At 39.4% G+C, this 20,507-nt stretch overlaps 1 protein-coding gene across 1 annotated transcript in view; it reads left to right on the top strand.

Annotated features, from left to right (window-relative positions):
• Positions 1-20,507, top strand: part of LRMDA (leucine rich melanocyte differentiation associated) — a 1,037,232-nt gene that overhangs the window by 830,214 nt on the left and 186,511 nt on the right. Inside the window, exon 6 of the mRNA XM_081267524.1 lies at positions 5,595-5,688. Within this exon, the coding sequence (XP_081123650.1) occupies positions 5,595-5,688 (94 nt within the window). The remainder of the gene's footprint in view (positions 1-5,594; positions 5,689-20,507) is intronic.

Raw genomic sequence — 20,507 nt, forward strand, 5'->3', positions numbered from 1 at the left:
TTGGCTCATTGCTTTAGGTTGAATTAGAATAATGAGTGTATCGTTTTATCTTTGACTTTAAAATGTTTTATTCCTTCCATCATCAGGCATTGACTTCCTCTCCCTCTTTCTGGTAGTAAATTGGGTGTGAGTGTTAATAGTAGAGTTTATTTCAGAAAGTTCACGTAGTTAATTTAGAAAATTCTCCACTATTGTGAATGAGAAACAAGTAAGAGCATGATTACTGTGACAGGTGTTCAGGTGTCATAACCAGGGGCAGGGGCAATGTTCTGTGTGAATTCAGAGGATGAGACTCATTCAGAAGATGAGGTTGGTGACTCTTCATAACAATTATTGATTCTGGTGTGACTTTTTTTTTTTTTTTTTTGATGCATCAAGAATGCAGCCAAGGTCCTTCTTTTATTTTTCATGATATTTTTCAGCATGAGGTCTGGCATTTAGTAGGTAGTTACTAAATACTTGATAAATAATGAGTGATGCTTTTCCTTATGAGAGAAAAATAAATGTTTTCAGAAGAGTCAGCTTTATACCATGGTTTCAGGGAATGAACTGTGATGAAAAGTGAAGATTGCTTTTACTTGAAAGAGGCTGACAAATTTCCCAGACCCGGGATCACTTCATGCGGCATATGATTTAAGGGTGAGTGAGCGTGCCAAAGCGCTCCACTTGAGCTGAGTGATGGGGAATGAGTTGTGGAGCTGTGGTCTTAGATGGTATTTTGTGAAAAATAGTGGGAGATTTATGGCTATTAAACAACTTTGTAGCTGCCCCCTTCTTGTTTTGAAGCCTGCCAAATCTCTCCTCCCATGGTCTATATCATGTTCCTTCAGCACATCCATGATGTCCACACAACATCCTCTGGACTGCAGTTTTCATTGTGTGCACCCGTTGGGAAGGGCTGGGAAGGGCTTGGAATTGCATGCACTTATCTGAAGACATTTGTTTTCTGTAATCGCCGGTGACATGCTCACTTTGCAAGTCTCTCTTAGAGCATCCTGTGTTTTCACAGAATCCTTCCCAGTGAGGTTGCCAAAAGTTCTCCCGTCCTTCCTGCATTATGGAAATTGCAGAGCGCAGTCTATTAGGGACTATTACTATTATTGATGTGAGACTAAAGAAAGTATTAGTAACTCTTCAATTCAGTGTATATCTTCCACTGTGAACAGGAGAAGAATGAAGACGCTGTCAGTACGCCTTGACAGATCTTCAGCAGGAGGGCTTGTGAGGCAGGAGGGCTACTTCAAGCCTGGCACCGAGGGGACACACATTTATCATCCTCAGCTTTGTTCCATCTTATATGTCACAATCAGCAGCTCAAGGAGAAGCAGAAATAGGGTATTTCATCTAAAAAATCCAACCAGAGATCCCAATCATAGATCAGTCTATGTTACGCAACTACTAGACAATGGTTGGAGGAAATCTGCTGTCAGTATGGGTTCGTGTTACCATAGGAATGCATGCATCTGAGGAAAAATGGAGTTATTGTGTTTTCAAATTTCATATTTCAAGGAATTTTGAAAACATAGGGAAGATTAAAAATTATGAGCTCAGAAGTATAAGCTAAAGCAATGGGCAGGTTGTGAACAAAACTCAAGAAAGATGAGAAAAACTTGCTGTGGAAGAAGATCTAGGTGAAGGTCATCTAGGTAATGGTATCTGGTACCTGGGGAAGTAGTAATGTCATCTTAATACAAAGAGACTTCTCTTCATGCTGTTAAATTAAATGAGAAACTTAATAGAGTTTTTTTTTAAATGAACACACGCAGCTACCATATCAAATTTGTAGTTTCTAACATTTTGATGTAATTGTTTCAAGAATATTCTTTAAGTGAATAAAACCAGAAACCATCATATATAGAAATGAAACTCCTCCACATCCCATTAGCCCCAGTCTTGTTACCCTGCCCAATCATTTACATGAATTTAGTGTCTATGTTTTATAATTTTGGGATGTTTTCATACATGTACAAAATCAAAGAACTTCATATTTACATAAATAATATTATACTGAATTTATCATTTGGAAACTTAAAATTATGTAAGATATACTTGATAAATAATGACTGATGCTTTTTTTACTCTATAAATTTTGCATTTTTACTCTTTATAAATTTTAGACCTCTTCAAAATGAGATTATATATTTCAATATAGATATATCAAGTTATTGCTCTTAAGTGGTAAATACTATTCTGCCATATGAATATACAACATTTTATCTATCCTTTTTCCTTATTGACATTTAAGTTATTTCCACTTCTTTTCCCTGTTACCAATGATGCTTCAGTAAACATTATAAACTTGCAGACCTGTGTGAAATTTTCCATAGTGTATGTTAAGTGGAATCAGTGCACCAGTTTTCAGTTTTATTAGATGCAGCTAAACTACCCTCCAAAGTAGTGAACATTCCTACTGGCAAGGGATGAGAGGGACAGTTTCATTTTCTTTCATTCTCACTAGCACTTGTTATTATGGGACTTAAAACTTGGCCAATAGGATCAGTGGAAAAACCGTATCCTGTTTTAATTCTCATTGCCTTTAGTGCTGGCAAATTTGATCAAATTCTATGTTTATTATCTGTTCAGGTTTTCTCTTCTTTGAAATCCCTGACATTTCCTTTGTCCATTTTTTTCCCCTATTTTTATTGGCTTAGGGACGTTCTTTATGTATCCTGGATACTAGTATTTTACTGTAGATGTGGCAAATATCTTCTAACAGGAGATAAAAGTAAAATGTAAAAATACAAATCCCTGCCAATAGGCAGTTAGGAAAATTGGCAAGGATTCAAAGATTTGAGAACCTTTATAGTCCTGAAGATTCAGAGCTGCCCAAATTTTCTTATTCTCATTTTAGGCATCTCTTCTTAGTCCAGGTAAAAGAAAACATCATGTCAACTTTTCTACTTATGTTTTTATTATCTCAATATACTGTAGGTATACTGCTTCGGTTGCAAAGTCAACTCTTTATGCTTTGGCAGACAGTGTGCAAATTTAAGACACATTCTTGTCCACTTCTTTCATATGATAATTTTGCCTTTTTGAATCGTGCTTCTAAGCATAAGATTCAGAAAACCAGTGTGAACATCACTATTGAAATGAGTGAATAGGATTCATTTTGATAAAAGCCAGGTCAAAGAGTTGGTGGTTGGAACTGATTTGTAGTTGTTTTTCTAAACATTGAGTCATGAAAGTTCCACCAGAAAGCATTGCTTGCAGAATTATTCTTTTCCTGAATTCTTTTCCATGACTTGAGCTTATAAATGGACACTAAGCCAAAGAGGAATTAAGTGCTGGGCATAGAATGATGACCACACAACCCAAGCCACACCATTTCTGACCTGTTGACAATTGGAAATAAAACTAAATAGCTATTTTTTTTCCTCTTGGTAACAGAATTCTAATGTTTTGCACAGTCCAAGGTATTTATTTAGAGGTAGGATTTCCTCCACTAATTTTAGGAAAAGCTGTCATCAAGTTGTCAACAGCCCACATAGAGATTAAAAGTATTAAAGAATACCATAAAAGAGCAACTTAAAATTTATTTTGGATATTAGGATTTTTTTTTTTCCTTTCAATAATGAGGTAGAGCATGGACAAAAAGTTAGAGCCTGTTATAGAGGAAGTATGTATATCTAGGTAAGGATGGTCTCCGTTGCAGGACCCCGTATATCCTGCCCCAGGCATTAAATAAGTACCATAGTATTTAGAGCATGTCATTGTATTTCATTAATCATGTTGCAATTACAGAAGATCTGGAATCCCAGAGACAAGTGGTGATTACAGTATTTTAACTTTAATTTTAATCCCATTTCTGACCCTTTCACATTCTTGCATCATCCTAAATGTCTAGTGATGTAGTATATAACAACTCTTATGCACTTTTTAAAACGTTATTGTTGGTAACCTAGCTTTTGCCTTTCTGGATCCAACACCCTTGGATCAAGCTTTAAACACCATATATTTGCCTTATATTTGTCTTTGAGCTGGTGTGAAGAAATGTTGCCTAAAGCTGTTCCTACCCAGGGACATAGCTTCTGGTTTCACTCCATTCAGAACTCTTTCTATAAGTCTCTACCGAAAGCTGCTTAATCAAACATCTCAAATGTCAGAAATGAAGTTTAAAGGATTTTTCTAGCAAGTAGGTATAATCTCCTACTTAGTTTTGATTCCCATAATGTAGGTAATCTCTTTGGAGAAAAGACCTGCTTCTAGCAGGGCAAATATATCCCATAGAATGCATTTCCTATTCCGGAAAGAAAAATATAGCATTAATGAAATTTACTTTTTCATGGAGCTTGGAAAGGTTGTAAGCTTAGGATTTTGATCCTAGCAGATGTTCTTTTTTAGATATTAAGAAAAAAAAGTTGCATTTGATTTAGAAATCTCAGTTAAGAGTTGCAATGGTTGTTTGTTGTTACAGGCAGCTATATTCTGAAGGTGACACGCTGGTCAACTGAAGTGTATGACAGCCAATCCCACAGCTAACTGTCTTCATACTTTAACCCACAAGGATGTGATGTTCAGAAGGGAGAGAGTTAATAGTCACGACCATACTGTATCAGTTCTATGGTCAAGGAGCTATTATATACAATACAAAGCATCATCCAAGATGCACTTCAGGTCATTTTCTTTTAGGCTTTAGAATAACAATATTTTGTTGATAACTGTTATATAAGTTGAACATCCCTAACCCCCAAATTCAAAATCAAACACATTCCCAAATCCAAAACTTTTTTTTTAGTACTGACATGACATCACAAGTGGAAAATTCCACACCTGACCTCCGGTGATAAGTTGCAGTCAAAATGTAGGCATATTTAAAATGTTGTATAAAATTATCTTCAATGTGTGCATAGGGTATATAGGAAACATAAATGAATTTTGTATTCCGACTTGGATCTCATTGCCAAGATATCTCATTGTATATATACAAATATTCAAAAATATTTTTAAAAATCAGAAATCCAAAATATTCTAGTCCAAAGCATTTTGGATAGGTTATGCTGAACCTGTATCCCAAACCCAGGTCTCAGATGGATTTCTCAGTGCTGTCATTAAACTTAGCCAGAAGCCAAGTTGCACAGCCTGTAACAATTTATGTCCTTCCCTATGGTGATTTCACGCTGCAGAGTTTTATATCTTCCACTTCCTCTGCCTCCATGCCACGGGGCCATGTATACCAGCCCTGCTTTTCCTCGTCCACCCGGGGGGCAAACTTAGCCTCTGCACTGGTTTCCATAGAAATCTGCTCACCGACTGCACTTGCTTTGTGGGAATTACTGGGAGAAGACCTGTGATAAAAAGATCTAAGTCTACTATTTCCTGCCTTCAGCCTCTCCTTTTCCTCCTCTTCCTCCTTTCAGTTCATCCCAACAAAGAAACCAGCCTCTTGTCATGGTGACATTTCACCAGTGCTGAGGCCCTCTAAGCTTTGTACCCTACCCTATACTTAGCAGAATTGTATGTCAACAAAGACCACTCTTGCTTCCTAAGAAGAGTCTCTGTGGATAAATGCAGATCCCAAGGGACATGTTTGGTTAACAAGGGTGTTTTGCATGGGATGCTGCTTCCTATTGACATTTATTTTTATCATGCAGGCTTCCAGTGGGGACCTTGCTGCCTCTGCCTCTCCTGAGATGCACCACTACACACCCCTGCCTTCTGCTTCCAGAGAACTCACCAGTCACAGAGGTAGGACCTCAATTTTTTATTACTCTCAGAGGTTGTGGGGAGGGACACTTGGCCTTGCGGTGCTCTGGGCTCTTGGCACTTCAGGAGGAACAACAGTGCTTTTCAAGTCCTTGATGGGAAAACCATACCTGTCAAACTGAATGATTTTTAAACCATATTTACCAGAATTTAGTAGCAGTCTACTGGGGAGACATATAAATATCCACAGTATAATTTTGTGATTTTTTTTTTTTACTTCACATAAAGAGATTATAGTATTTAAAAATTACCGAGGAGATCATTACTTCCAGCACTAGCAAAAGAGGGAAATTGGGAAATTCATTAATATTTGTAAAAAAAAAAAAAATTCATTGTTTGCTAATTCAATAGTTGAAATCTATAATTTCAAAATAGATAAATTCTCTGTTATAGCCCAAAGGAATTTAAATTTTTAAATTTACCTGGTAAAAATAATGGAGAGAATCCAGGCTGGGGTTGTAGCCAGTGGTAAAGTGCTTGCCTGGCATGGGTGAGGCACTGGGTTCGATTCTCAGCACCACATATAAATAAATAAATAAATAAATATATCCATCGACACCTAAAAATATATATATATATTTAAAAAATAATGGTGAGAATCTATGTGTAGTTTTTACTGAATTCTCTAATGCCCAAAACATTAATTTGGTGTACCCAGTTCTTCCAAAGCCATAATTCATATTGCCATCGGTAGAGTCTTAGGTTTCAAAAGTAGACAGAATACTGACTTGGAATATCGTTTGCAAATGCCTTATCCCTAAACTGGCAATTTGGGCCAAAGACTGTGTCATTGCCTAAGCTGAGAATGGTAAGGGTAAGACAAGACCATGCAATGTAACTCAATTACTTCATTTTATCCTGGTAATGATTAGAGCTGTGTTTCCTAATAATGAATCTGTCTCCTGAGGGTAAGTAATAAGAAGCTTAGATTGAGAGCAGCACAGACTTTAAAGGTTGTTTCCTCAGGCAGGAAATTCCCTTCTACAGAATGGGACACTGAATAAGAACTGTCCCAACTTTGTCATCCTAGCTACAGTGCATGGGTGGATAGGAGAATAGGCTGTGGGGTTGCTTAGAAAGTGGTGGATCTAGCCCTAGAGATGTCTCATGGGCCCTCTGCACTGTGACATTAATATTCCATTGAAAAACTACCAGAAAGATGAAGAGAATAATGTAGGATTCCAGGCATGGACTGTTTGGGGTCTGAGCATTGGTAAAACTTCTCTATATTTACATATACTTTGGTTCAATTAGAGTTCAGTTGTGATTCGATTTATTATGTGACAGTTTTGTGCCAATCACTTTTGCTCAAAGTCAAGTGTGAGAAGCAGCTCCTAATGTGCTGCATTCTGAGGAGTATTGTTGTTCTTTCTTACTGAATGTCCTTAGGAAGGTCTTATATTCCTGTACAGACTGCTATGTGGGAATTCCTCTAAGCAAATAATATTATGGAGAATGAGTAATAAATTAACTCTCAAATTAGCATTTTATCCTCTTAAGTTTATTCACTAGTTTCTTGTAGGTGGTTAAAGGTAATTTTACTCCATCACCTATATAGGAACTTATATAGGAACTTTCATGGGAACTGAAGTCTGAGACCTCAAGCCCCCTTGCAAAAGTGTATCTGGCATGAAATTGAGATTTCACAATGAAACATGTGATCAGATGAATGATAATCATTAGCAATAGGACAAGCATCATCTGTCATTTTATTAGTAATATGAGAAATCTGAGCCTCAAAGAAATAGAAGACCATAGTTTTGAAGGTATTTTGAGTAAAACTCATATAATGAAAAAATACCTCTTGAAGTAATTAGAATGTGAATTGATGTTCTCAGATGACATCAGAGCTCAATATCAATGGGAAAAAAATGTAAAAATATTATTTAAAGGAAGTCAACAGCAGACATCTCTGTGGTACTGAGGAATATCTCTCTATATTTAACACACCGGTTGCCTAGTGAAGAGAGCACCAAAGAAACTCACTGAGTCTGGTTTATGGTTGGACTCATCTCTAGTACATTTCATCTTGGCATGAATCAAACACCAACAAATGAGGAAAGCCAGTAATTTTTTTTTTTTTTTTTTTTTTTGGCAATCACAGTGAAAAACTACTTAATGCCAGGTTGTTTTTTATATTTAAGGAAACTATTTTAAATTACTGACTATACAAATTAGCCAACTATTTGGGTGCCATTTATTCCTACCTTGTTGACATCCTACAAACACTTAGGCAGAGAAGGTCTTTCACAGTGTGGAGGCTAATTGCATCAATCCCCCAGGTTAAGTCCTCCTTGATGTCTGAAACTAGATCTATAAAATCCCAACTGGAACTTCTATTTGAAAATAATTTTTGATTCACCTAGTTCCCAATATCTTTTCCTTCTGCACCAACAACTACAAAACTGTAGTTTATGTGCAAATTGCTATTTTTCTATACACATGGCATTTTCCCTTGTCCTTTGATGTAACTTCCAATGTCGAATGTGATAGGCCCAAGATTCATGTCCTAAGGACTGTAGATTCAAATGCAAAAGAAGACCAGGCCTAGAATAATGATCAGCAAGCCAGGAGGCTCAGTTTTTTCCATTTGTATCTTACAGACACTCCATACATCATAGGCACAGTCATGTGCAGCACTCTCTGGTTCCTACATGAAACTTTTCCTGATCTGAGCTTTATTGGTTTTTCTCCTTCTTGAGATTACTTACAATATTTGTTTCTACCTCCTTGAAGCAATTGTTCCCATTCTGCTTTGTAGGAAGGGTTTGGGTTTGTATGTCTTAAACTCCTCATAGGTGAAAGCCCCTGAGAAGCAGTACTAAGTCTAACTTTTCTTCCCATCATTGTTGAAGTGTCAGTTTAGATATCACAGCTCCAAGGGATACTCTTCTGATCCCACCTTATACATTAACATTATATCAGTCTTTCTTATCCAGGGACAGGCTTCCTAGATAAACTATAAGCTTTTAAGAGTAATGGAGAAGATTCTGTTTGCTCACAGCTGTATCTGCATTGTATGACATAGGGTCTGCTATTTACTCTGAGCTCAATATATATATATATTTTTCTATGGTTGGGATAAGGGCTCTCCAAAGAAGGATGTGTTAAAGGCCTAGTCCTTAATCCATGCCATGGGACCAGGTGGAATCTTTAAAAGGTAAGGTCTACTGGGAGGTCTTCAAGTCATTGAGAACATGCCCTTGAAGGGATATTGGAACCCTAGCCTCTCCTCTTCCTCTGTTTCACTTCTGGTCATGAGGTTGGAGCTTTCTCTGCTGTGTGCTCCCACCATGACATGCTGTCTCATCACAGTCCCCAAAGCAACAAGTCAGCTCAACTATGGGCTAAAATTATCACAACTATCAGCTAAAATATACCTTTTCTCTTTATAACTTGTTTTTCTCTGGTATTTATTATGGTAACAGAAAGGGGATTAACACAATATTTGTTAAGTAAAAAAGATACAGTCATAGAAACCCAGCAGAAGAGTCTGAATCTTAGATACCTCTATGAGGCAACTTGATTGCATGTTAAAAAAAAAAAAAAGCCCCATCTTCTTTAAGGGTGGGCATAATAAATGGAAGAGCCAGCCTCTTATACTTCAGTTGACAACTCTGTTGCTTTCAGAAACTCAAATTTGCAAGGATGGGAGTCATTTCCAGAGAATAGATAGCCACAAAGCATAATTTCCAAGTAGATGATTATTATAATGTTGTAGCTTTTTTAACTTTGGTGTTTTTGTGGTATAAAATAGGATAAAGCAATGGATGCTTTTGAAGAAGGGGCTGGACTCTCATAAAGCTGTAGCTAATGGTGCACACATGGATTTAGAATGGTTTACCTGAAATCTCTCTGGGAATGCTGGTCCAGGCTTGAGCATTTCCTTTGGAGGGTGGAAGACATGGAGTTGTGTCAGAGATCTCTGTTGTAACCTAGTGGCAATTTATATATAATATCCTCAGTGGATGTCATGCTATAAAGAATATTGACATATTTGTTGGAGAAATGTCTTTTTCACATAAATATGTTATGTGGACAGGAGATAGCCCTATCATGCCAGACACTGCCACTCTGTTTAACTGCTGTAAGTAGAATTCACATTTATGGATCATTTTGTCTTTGGAGGAAACATTTTTATTTAGAGATTAGATCATATCATTCTTAAGATACCCTTAAAAATAGGGAGGGCAAATACTATGTTCCCATTGAACAGAAGAATACACCAAGAACTGCTGGGCATCATCAGAGCCACTCAGCAATAGAGACAAGGGGCTAAAATAAATTCAAGTCTGTGTCCTTGATTCCTAGGTCACCCCTGACATTCATCACACAGGATATATGAATCAAGGCAGGTGGGGATAACTGTGGCATTGTGCTAGAGTGAAAGGAAAAAAAAAACTACTTGGAGAGGCAAAACTTGGAAATGTCTATTGCTAGGGGTGAATTTCTAAAGACTGTACTAAGGCTGCCCAGAGGTGGGGCATCCTCACCAGTACCCAGGCCAGTGATTCTCAAGAGCTTGCTAGAAAGTCTCACTGGCACTCAAGAAGCACCCGGAAATCTCCCACTGACTTTCTCCAGCTGAAGCATCTGTGCCAGGGGTTGACTCTCCAGGGGTCACTTGGAAATGGCTTTACACATAGCAACTGTCCACACATTGCTCTGCCCACTCCTTCTATCCAGATTTCTAAATCTTCCCCAGTGCCTCTTTTTGGAGGACTCCAAAACTAGGGAATCCTTGTAGTTTCTAGTTCCTCCTCCGGGCTTTGGAAAGACCTTGGAGAGGAATGGTGGTGATGTTCTAACAAACAACCTGCTAGTACACCTACCATAACCCCACCTCACCAACAGTTACCACACTGAAGATCCCATGTCAGTTTTTCTGCTTTCACATTTTGAAAATTGATTCCAAGCCTCGTGAATATCCCTGGATTTCTTTTTTTGATGCTTATATGGTCTTAAAGATGTGCCGTGATTCGTTTGCCACATTAAGTGTTGGACTTTCTATGTACAAAGAAAGCAAACACAAAATGAAGAGGAAATCTGCTGTGAAAACCTTCTTGGAGATGATAACTATCCTACTCTGATCAGCATTGGCAATCTTGCCCTTATTTTTATTGACATAGTTGTTGGATGTTCATCTTCTCCAACCAGCAGCTTGGTCTATTTGTGTTTGAAATTGATTGCTGGAACTGCCACAGAATAATTTACACAGCAACTTATCATAATTAGTTATCATTTGCAGTTTCCTTAATGCAAGTTGCATTTTATGCTTAGCAATTGATTTTTCTGTATATCTCCATGAAGCAGCTCAATGTGTGCCATCCAAAAAGAAAAAAAAAGAAAGAAAAAAGAAAAACTGTGGGCGTTTTTCATTTTTATCTTTTAAAAACATTTTAGGCTGAGATATCATAAAATACATTTTTATAGAAACCAGGAATAGAGTGTTTCCGCTTCAACTGATTAAATCAGTCCAACTGAAATGAATAGGAGGAAAATTAAATGGATGCTTTGGAGACGTGGCACGTGAACAAAGATGTTTGGGATGGGGTGATGTTGGCCAGGAAAGCATCATGCCAACAGGCCAGAGTATTTCCAGGAGGGTTCAAAAGGGAGCTGCTTGAGGACTAAACTGTTCACCACATTTTGTGTGGGGCTTCTGGGGTTTGAAGGCAATCTGTCTGTATCAGCCAAAGCTGCTTATTTTTTTCTATTGCTACCATCTTTCCATGTCAACCCACAGGGAATGTGAAAGCTAAGTACCTTGATTATTATAAACAGAATCTATACAGGCCAGTAGTAAAGCCTTAATAAAAATAGATGCATGTATTCAGGCTAGCTTGATAACTCAGCTCCAAGGAGTCTTTCTGCCTACTGCCTGTTGGTTCTTGTTGACCATCTAAAAACAGAATAATAAACCATCTGATGGTTCTGGTGACTTTGCCAGGTAGATCTCACCTAAGATCAGACTTTAAGGTAACCTGTTTACATATTTCCTCTGCCATTGGAATATTTCAGTTTGTCTTTCAAGCCACCAAACATCGGATGAATTTTCAAAACACTGGCAGTGACATTGAGCATGTGTGAGGACTTGAGTTCAATCCTTAGCCAAAAAAAAAGGCACTGATTTTTTTTGAAGTTTCATAAAATTATAATTGAACCACAATCCAACTCCCCCCCCCCCATGGAAAGGAAACCAAAAATTGATAAATAACAACAAAACAGGGAAAGAGGAAAAGCAGACCTCTCTGCCACAAGGACACCTTCGGGAGGGGTAGCGACTTGTCCTGTCAGATAGAATCCTGGCTTTGACCGGGCTGCTCCTTCATTGCCACAGCTTTGCCCTGGCTGCACAGGGGAAGGGTGTTTTGGTTTCCTATGCAGAACTATTATTAGCACTTTCTAATTATGTAAAAAGATTTCCTCTGATGACATGTTCAATGGAACCCATTACTTCAGTTTTTTTTCCTTCATAATGCTTTTATGGGCTTATAATCTTGGTGGAATTCTCAGATGCTGAGAGATGCGAGTTTCCTTTATTTAATCGAGGTGACTAGTGATTTGACAGGAGTGGTTGACAGGTTTATTTTATCTGCGTGGCAGTGGGAAGTCTATTTGCAGTGTGTATGCTCCATTCCCAAGTAAAAGGACTTTACTAAGTGCTGAATAAATTGTGCTTTCCTTTGATTCTAGAGTTTGCTGAAATGGTTTAAAAACTCTAGTCTGGGTCATCAAATTCATCTCCTTGCTATTTTGCAGGGTCAATAGCTTCACTGCACACAGAGCTGGGCTGGGTGGATTGGAATGGAGGGCAGTGTAGATTAAAACTTCCGCATGTATATAGATAGATGTGCATGTGTGCGCTCGCTGCCTGGGAGGGCGGCAGTGATGGAAGAGCAAGCCAAGTGGAATCTGAAGATGGATGAATCTGCTAGACTATTACCAAGACTGGCATGGAGTTCAGCCAGGAACTTTAAGCAACCTCCTTTAAGCATCTGAAATCCATAGGGGTCCATTTCCTATCCTTTTTCTCCAAGGATGATTTTTCATTTGCAGTCTCTGGGCTTTTTTTTTTTTTTTTGCCTATTCTTTGGGCAGAACTGTGATATGTTCATAGATATAGGAGGGGCTACCCATTTTGTTCTTTTGTCCCAGAAGTCAAGCAAGGAGAGAGAAAAGGGATTCCAGTTCTCCCCAGCCCCCTAACAGTAGCAAACTATAGTACTATAAAATGAGAAGTCAGAAAGATAACCTTTCCCTCAAAAGACCATCGTGTAGAAAATGGAGGTAAAAATGTGCTCCGTCTTAAAAAAAAAAAAAAAAAAAAAAAAGCCTAGAATTTACAGGGTGAAGGACTCTAAATGTGCCAGTCTTTCTTAAGGTCATTCATGGGGATATGGTGAAATATAACTCCTGATATTATGTGGATTCCTATGAGTACAGTCGTTTTGGGGTTGTCCCTTCATGTCTTTGTTTAGTGTCTACTGTACATGCCATGTACATTAGGATTTGTAGAGAATTTAAAAAATGGTATCATCCCTGTCACCCAGTAATATATGATTTCATTGAGAAGACCCCAAACTGGAACTAATGCCAATTAAACAAGATATTATATAATTAAGAGTTATATTTCTTGTTAAAAAACATAAGTGCTGTAAATGTTTAGGAAAGATGGGGATCTTTGAAGGTGGAAAGAACCAGGATTGGTTGTTTAGAAGATGTTAGTGTTGATCTTTGAAGAACATACAGGGCAAGAGTAGCTAGAGGGCAAAAGAAGGGGGTTTGCCAAAACAGAAATGGAGAAGCATCCCAGAAGGAAGGCTAAACATAACTGGTGAGAAAGGATCACAGTTTTGAAAAACTCATCAATAAAGTTCCTTATGCAAGGTGCTTTCATACTGTGGCAGGCCCCGAACAGGCGAGGGGCCTATATATAATTTAAAAATTTGCTATAGGATTATTAATCTGCAGACAGTACATTGGAAAAATTGGACAGATGAAAAACCTGAACTCCAACAGTCTACCACAGGATAGTACTGAAAGAAGCTTGTTCTAATTCTAATTTAGATTTCTTCACAACCAGGCTATGTACCCCTAGACTGTGATACCTCCAATGAGCAGGTTTCTAGCAATGGTGACTTAAGAAACAACTTGGTAACTGATGGGGTAGATAGCGGGGGCCAGAATATTGCCAGTGGAGCTGGAGTTGGGGCCACATAAAGGGGCCGCTGTAAAATTGTCACGTGAGGTTGCTGATGGTTTTGCTCCCTGGGGCTCAGGCAATAGAGAAAATGCACAGTGAGTACTTTTTCATCGTACATTATTCAAAGTCTCTCTGATGTTGGCTTTTGAAATCAGAAAGTAGAACCCAGGATCAGTGAGGATAATGTTGACAAAATCCAGGCTTCAGCTCCTAGAGTGGCTTCCCGGCTGGGGCACAGAGAAAAAGGGAAGGTGTCTGAGAAATCTTCTGTAGCAAATGCAATAGACCAAATGACTGATTATATTTTGGGGTAGAGAGAAAAGGAACCAGAAAGTTGCACAGAAGCCAGAAGGGTGTGTGGGTGGCTGTGGTCTCTGTGCTGTTCCCCCTCTGGTGGCTGCTCCCCCATTGTAGGATTCTCTCTGGCCTCTCATGCGTAAGCTGTGATCTGGCCTGTTAAATTGAAGAGCAGTAGAGTTAATTCAGTGGAGTTTGTGGCCACAGGAAGAAACATATAATAAGCAGACAGAGCAGCCACAAAAATTTGTTCTCATTCTGGTCTTTGGCTTCAAGATGAGCTCCATTCTTTTTAAAAACTAGTAAGTGCCCAGGGTGTTTTATTCCTCAGTCTTGAGCTTCTGGAAGGAAAGCTACTGGAAGCCCATGCTTTGGATCTAGATTGTTCTGCCTAGAGACAGCTCTACCCAATAGAAACTTCCCAGCCCCAGTTCTTGTAGTGCATGTTGTTTCCTGTCTCTTGGAGAAAACTTTACCCCCTGCCCCAGGTTTTTCCTCATGTAGTGATTTTACAACCTTTTTTTTTTTTTGGAACAAATAAACAAACATCTGGAATCATGTGGTACATTTAATTAAAAAGTTTGCATTTGGCCAGAAATGGTAAAATCATGAAAAATGGCCTGTCGGTGAGCTCAAGAAGGCCAAACGATGACGTTGTTGGCTGCAAATGGATTGAAATCGAGGGAGGTGAACACCTGCTCCGTGCAGCCTGCTGTCCTCCAGCTCCCCCCTCTTGGCCATTAATATTTACTGCCCTGTTTTTTTTAATCCATTCTAATGAAATTTTTTGGTTGGGGCTGGTAGAGGGAGAGTGCTGTTGCCTTTCCAATAACCTTGGATTTGTTGGGATGTGTGTATTTTATAAAGGGTGTGGTATTGGGATTTTTGGACTTTTCATTTCCCTTACTCAGAATTCCATATGCTTCAGGTCACGGCAGGGGCCTGTTTCTGCTTCTTCGATCAATCGGGCAACCTTGCTTTTCATGGGAGTTGGTAACATGTGGAAGCATGATCCAAGAGATGCCGGAGATGCAAGAGAAGTTGGAGGCTCTGCCTTCAAGAACCCTACAGTCAAATTGGAGACAAGGGCCTACACAAAGAAAGCAGAGGCCAGGCTAAATGTAGGAGCATCCGCATGGGTCACTGCAACCAGTTTAGTTAAAAGACCTTCATGGGCTCTATTTGCAATTCTAGAATTGGCCAACACTTCATCTAGTGAAATAGAATAAGTGCTCCACAGAGCTGAGCAGAAGAGTTTGGTTGTATAGACAGAGAGGACTGAAGAAGGCAGAATAAAAGACTGAAAGTAACTAATCATTTCATAGTTATTTTCCTTGTAAGAAAAATAGAAAGACCATTGATAGGTTAATGTCAGGTTAATGTCAGTTTATTTTAGGTTACATTTTTTTTTTTTTTGGTAAGGATGAAAGCAGAGGGAACATCATTATCCTGGTGATTGAGACCCACCTGTCCAGGAAATTTGGCTATTATCTCTCCTGATTTCTGGGACCATGACAACATTTTGGTGGACTTTTAGTGTAAGGGATTACGTTTTTATTTTTAGTCTGGTCTTTTGGGACATGGTGCAGGATCTTGGTCCAAAACATTAGCCTCCTATAGTAATCATTTAACAGAAGATGTGAATAAAGAGGGGATTTGGAGGTAGCCCTGGATAAAAGTGAGAACTGGTTGGAAAACAACTGGAGAGATCAAGTGGAGTTCTTGTCTAATTTCAGGTCATAATCTAGGTGGGCATTGGGGAAAGGTAACCTTAAATCAAGAATTAGAGATGATTGATCTACATTTCTGATTAGCTTTTCCTCTGCAAGGCATGTCTAGAGTGAGGTGAAATACAAGTTTTCGTTACATATTAAGAGAAGAATATTGAGTGTTCTGGCTTTGCAAGTGTGGTTCTCTGTTGCATCTGCCACTTGTGGATTTATACCTAGGATGAGGTTATCCTAAGGACAGAGAAAGAAGTTGTTTCTTATTGCACAGAATACAAGGGAAGTGGGCGGGGTTTGAAAATGTAGTGAGGCTGTTTAGGTTAGGTTCAGTATTGTTGAACACAGGTGTGGATTGGCAGGGGAGGCTGGGAAATCAACATTCCCCAAAGCCCTTTGAGGTGGCCTGAAGGAAGTGAAATGAAACTTAGACAACTTTCAAACCCTGACTGGATTTGATCAGGAGTTCTCCTATGTTAAGGCCAGCACAGCTTTTTCCTAAAATGAAACCAGGATTTCATATTGACCCTTCCGGACTTCTGCAAGCTCAGAGAGAGGTAAGAGGTGTTGCCAGAGGAGTTCTTAGTCCTCAGCTCTTTATTATTCCTGTGCATCTGTTTCCTTAAATACTCTCAGCAGAAGCATTAGCATGAAAATAAAAGAGTACAGCAACTTGGAATTTTCCATTTGTAGCTTCCTTAGTCTTTGGGGTCAAAGTTCTGTCCTCCGGATGCTAATACAAACTCTGTGTGCTGTTCCTGGGCAAATGTTTCTCAACTAAAGGACAAAGGAGGTGGGGAGCCAGGAAAAGAATGCAATGCTAATTTCCAAACACAGACTGCCCAGAGGAGGTCCCTATTTAAATTGCTACTCCCCCCCACACCTCTCTTCCCACCCTCCCCCCAAAGGAAAAAAATATCCAGTGTTGTTAGGAGGGACATCTGTGCGAGAGCAATAAAACAGTCTTCTCCCTTGTGGATTAGCTCTTTATTCCTTTATTTATCTTGCTGTAGCTCATCAGTTTCTCCCAAATCAAGGAGAATCCAAGAGGATAAGATGCAATCCCTTTTTGTTTTTGATTAAGGAAAACCATGCAATCATCCACCTCCACAAATTTTCTTAAGAGTGAGCTTTCTCCTCTGATGTTTCCTCTCTGCTCCCTTGGAATCTCTTTGGAATTTTTACTTCATGCCATGTTTAAATGAAATGATCAGGGTCCCCTGGAGAATAAGTTGGGTAGGACAATGAATGTGGCTTATCTGGGCAATTCTATAGCACAGTGGGGCCTGAGATAGTGGTATGAAAACAGTCTACAACCTCCTTTTATTCCAAATCCCTAGGAATTTACCATTTTGTCCAGGAGATATGCACTGAGTGAGCATAACACCGTGTTAAGCCTTGTTTAAAACATTAGGGATAGAGTATGCATAAAGCAGTGTTGGGGCTTAGAAAATGATACTTCCAAGTGTGGCACTTTGGCTACTGAGTACTTTAACTATAGGGTATTAGAAGGCCTGAGAAGCAGCCTCAGAATCAAGTTCTGTCTGACTTTCTGTCCACCTGTCTCCTACTCTCTTTTGTTCCCAACCCCAATCCACTGCATCCAACACAAGCCATAGAAACTAGAATTCCTCTTCCCCAAAGCAAGTCATTGCAACTAGAATCTCTAGTTTCTAAGCCAGCCATGAAGCCTGAAAGCATTACTCTAACCTTCCTCTACCCTTCTGTATAAGCACATAAGTGAATTCTCTGATCTACACTTTGAGATAGTAGATCTAAGATCCAGGGAGAGAGACCAAGAAAAATCTAAACAGGAGCTGGGTGCCATGGCACATGCCTGTAATCCCAGTGGCTCAGGAGGCTGAGGCAGGAAGATCACAAGTTCAAAACCAGCCTCAGCAACTTAGCCAGGCCCTGTTTCAAAACAAAAAATAAAAATAAATGTGGCTCAATGGTATAGCACCCCCTGGTTCAATCCCCAGTACCAAAAAAAAAAAAAAGTCCAAACAGGTCTCGCTGGGTTTCCCCTCTTCACCCCATTGCATTAGGCCACATCATTTTTGTCCAATCACATTTCTATATGCCTGACCATTCTTCCTTGGATCTATGCATAAAAATAGAAATGTTCCTCTGTGCTTCATTCTGATTGCTTTCCTGTTGCATAAAACTTTCATTTCATTCATTTATTATGCTTTTCTCTTGTTAACTTTCTACAAGTGTTAGCTGTGACCCTTAAGATGAGTGAGGATATCACACCTTTCCACCCCTACAGGGAACATTTCTGCCTTCAAAGAGCTTACCTCCTAGTGAGAGAATCAAAACCTTAAGATAAAAACAAAATCATCCCAGAATGTGATGGAGATAAGTACTAAGAAGAAAATGAAAGCAGGCCAGGGATGTGAGCAGCTGTATGTTGGTAATTTGAGATTCCATATCTAGAAAAGGCACCCCAGAGATGTAGTGTTGGAGTAATGGCCTGAAGGAGGTGATATTACTGAGGTTTTAGAGTGAAGGCTCCAGATTTAGGGTCCTGATGGACTAGACTTGGTCACCTCTCCCAATATGCCAATCAGAGAGATGAACAGGGGTGAAGGGTAGGAAAGGAACTTTAATGAGCACGGCTACATGGGAAGGAACAAAAAAGTCTAGGGACCTCAGATCCGTCTTTGAAAGAATAACAGAAACTTTGAGGTTTTATAGAAAAGGGGAATGAAGGCCACCTTGGGCGTCTGCTAGGTGGAGGCTGCAAAACTGGCAGAGCAGGTAATTTTGGTCAGGTGGTGGTCTTGTTGATCATTATCTCAGGACCTGTTCTACAGAGCTCCAGGGAAGTCGCTATTGCTTGAAGGAAGATCTCATGCCCATCACAAGGTGATTGGTCCCATTTAAAGGGAACAGCCTCAGTTCCTGTCATGGGGTAACTGCTTCTGCTTGGGGGTGAGGTGGTCTCATCATGGAGCCATATGTTTTCTGAGACTCAGCATTGCTTAGGGATCATTTTGGACCCTTGACATAAAGATTTTATCCACCAGAACCATTGTCCCTGAAATGCAAGGTAATTGTAGGAAAGAGAGACTCAGTGGAGCTCGGAAGGGGAGGGTAGATAAAAAAGGAGGCAGAGGCAAAATGTAGTCAGAAGCAAAATGGCTAGTGACTGGGCTGTCCTTCAGTGAAAGATGACACTCTAAAAATACATGAGAGACAGGTCCCGGCAGAGGAAGGACCAAGTACAAGGCCCTGAGGTGACAGTATCCTGGCACACATGAAGTACACCAAGAGGCTGGGGTAAGTAATTTAGGGAGAGTGGTTGATGAAGTCAGAATAGTGTCAAGGACCAGAACACAGAGACCATTGTTGAAAATTAAACTTAGGTACATTAAAATGTTTGAGAGTTTATTTACACAGATACTAATTCATAAATTGTGAAGCCCTAAACCACAAGTGGTTCAGGGATCCACTGAGAACTTATAAGGGGAAATACTTTAGAAGGTGTTTGCAGAAACATGACAAAGACATTTTTAGATTGGTTAAGTTGGAAGTCCTTAGGCAGAGGGTAATTGGTGGATCCCGGCTGGTTCAGCTGAAGCTCAACTTTGCTGTTTACATTGAGTTTGGGTTTTAGTTTAGGAACCAGATGCTGGAACCATCTCAGCCCTCCTGATTATCTCAATACCACTGTTGTGACTAAGATAAGCCATTTCACTGTCAGAAATGATATGACCAGAAAACAACAACCCTCCCCCACCACCATCATGAATAACTAACTAGGAGAGAAAGAAAGGACACTGTTGTACTCTTATGTGTATTGCTTCTACACTTAGTTTACCTCTTGAAAAGATTTTCAGATGGTATCATCAGGCAAAGCCCAATTCTTTGTGTTGTACTAAAGAAACAAACCAATTGACTCAGAAAAGTTCAAATGAAAGAATGGATGAATACAAAGAAATAAAGCAGGGACTACAGTCTCTCTCTCTCTGTTTTTGGGTGGTAACGGAGATTGAACTCAGGGGCACACAACCACTGAGCCACATCCCCAGCGATACTATGTATTTTATTTAATGCAGAGTCTCACTGAGTTGCTTAGTGCCTCACTTTGGCTGAGGCTGGCTTTGAACTCGTGATCCTCCTGCCTCAGCCTCCAAAGCTGCTGGAATTACAGGCATGCACCACTGAACCCAGCTACAATCTATATGTTAAAAGGTACAATGTGAGCAGAAGAGCATTTCATGAGACGGAGAAGGGCACTTTATAAGCTGAAGGTGAAATTCATATTAGACATAACAGTTTTGAATATCCATGTAACAAAGTAAAAAAACAGTAGTCATGGGAGAAATCATAGTCTCCAAAAGGAGAGATAGAAGAGCATACAGGTTGTAGGAGATTCTTCTTTACCTCTCATGTACTGGCAGATCAAGAAGGGGCAAAAATCAGCCTACAGAGACCTAAATAGCAAAATTGTTTGGGTTGATTTGATTAAAGCATGTCAACCTCTATACTGATTCCCTAACACCACCAGATATACTTCTTTTCAAGTATGTATAAAAACTCATTGTTATTCCAGTTACACTGGTTGT

This window comes from Spermophilus citellus, assembly GCF_964194105.1.
Source record: "Spermophilus citellus genome assembly, chromosome: 15".
NCBI classification, from domain to species: Eukaryota; Metazoa; Chordata; class Mammalia; order Rodentia; family Sciuridae; genus Spermophilus; species Spermophilus citellus.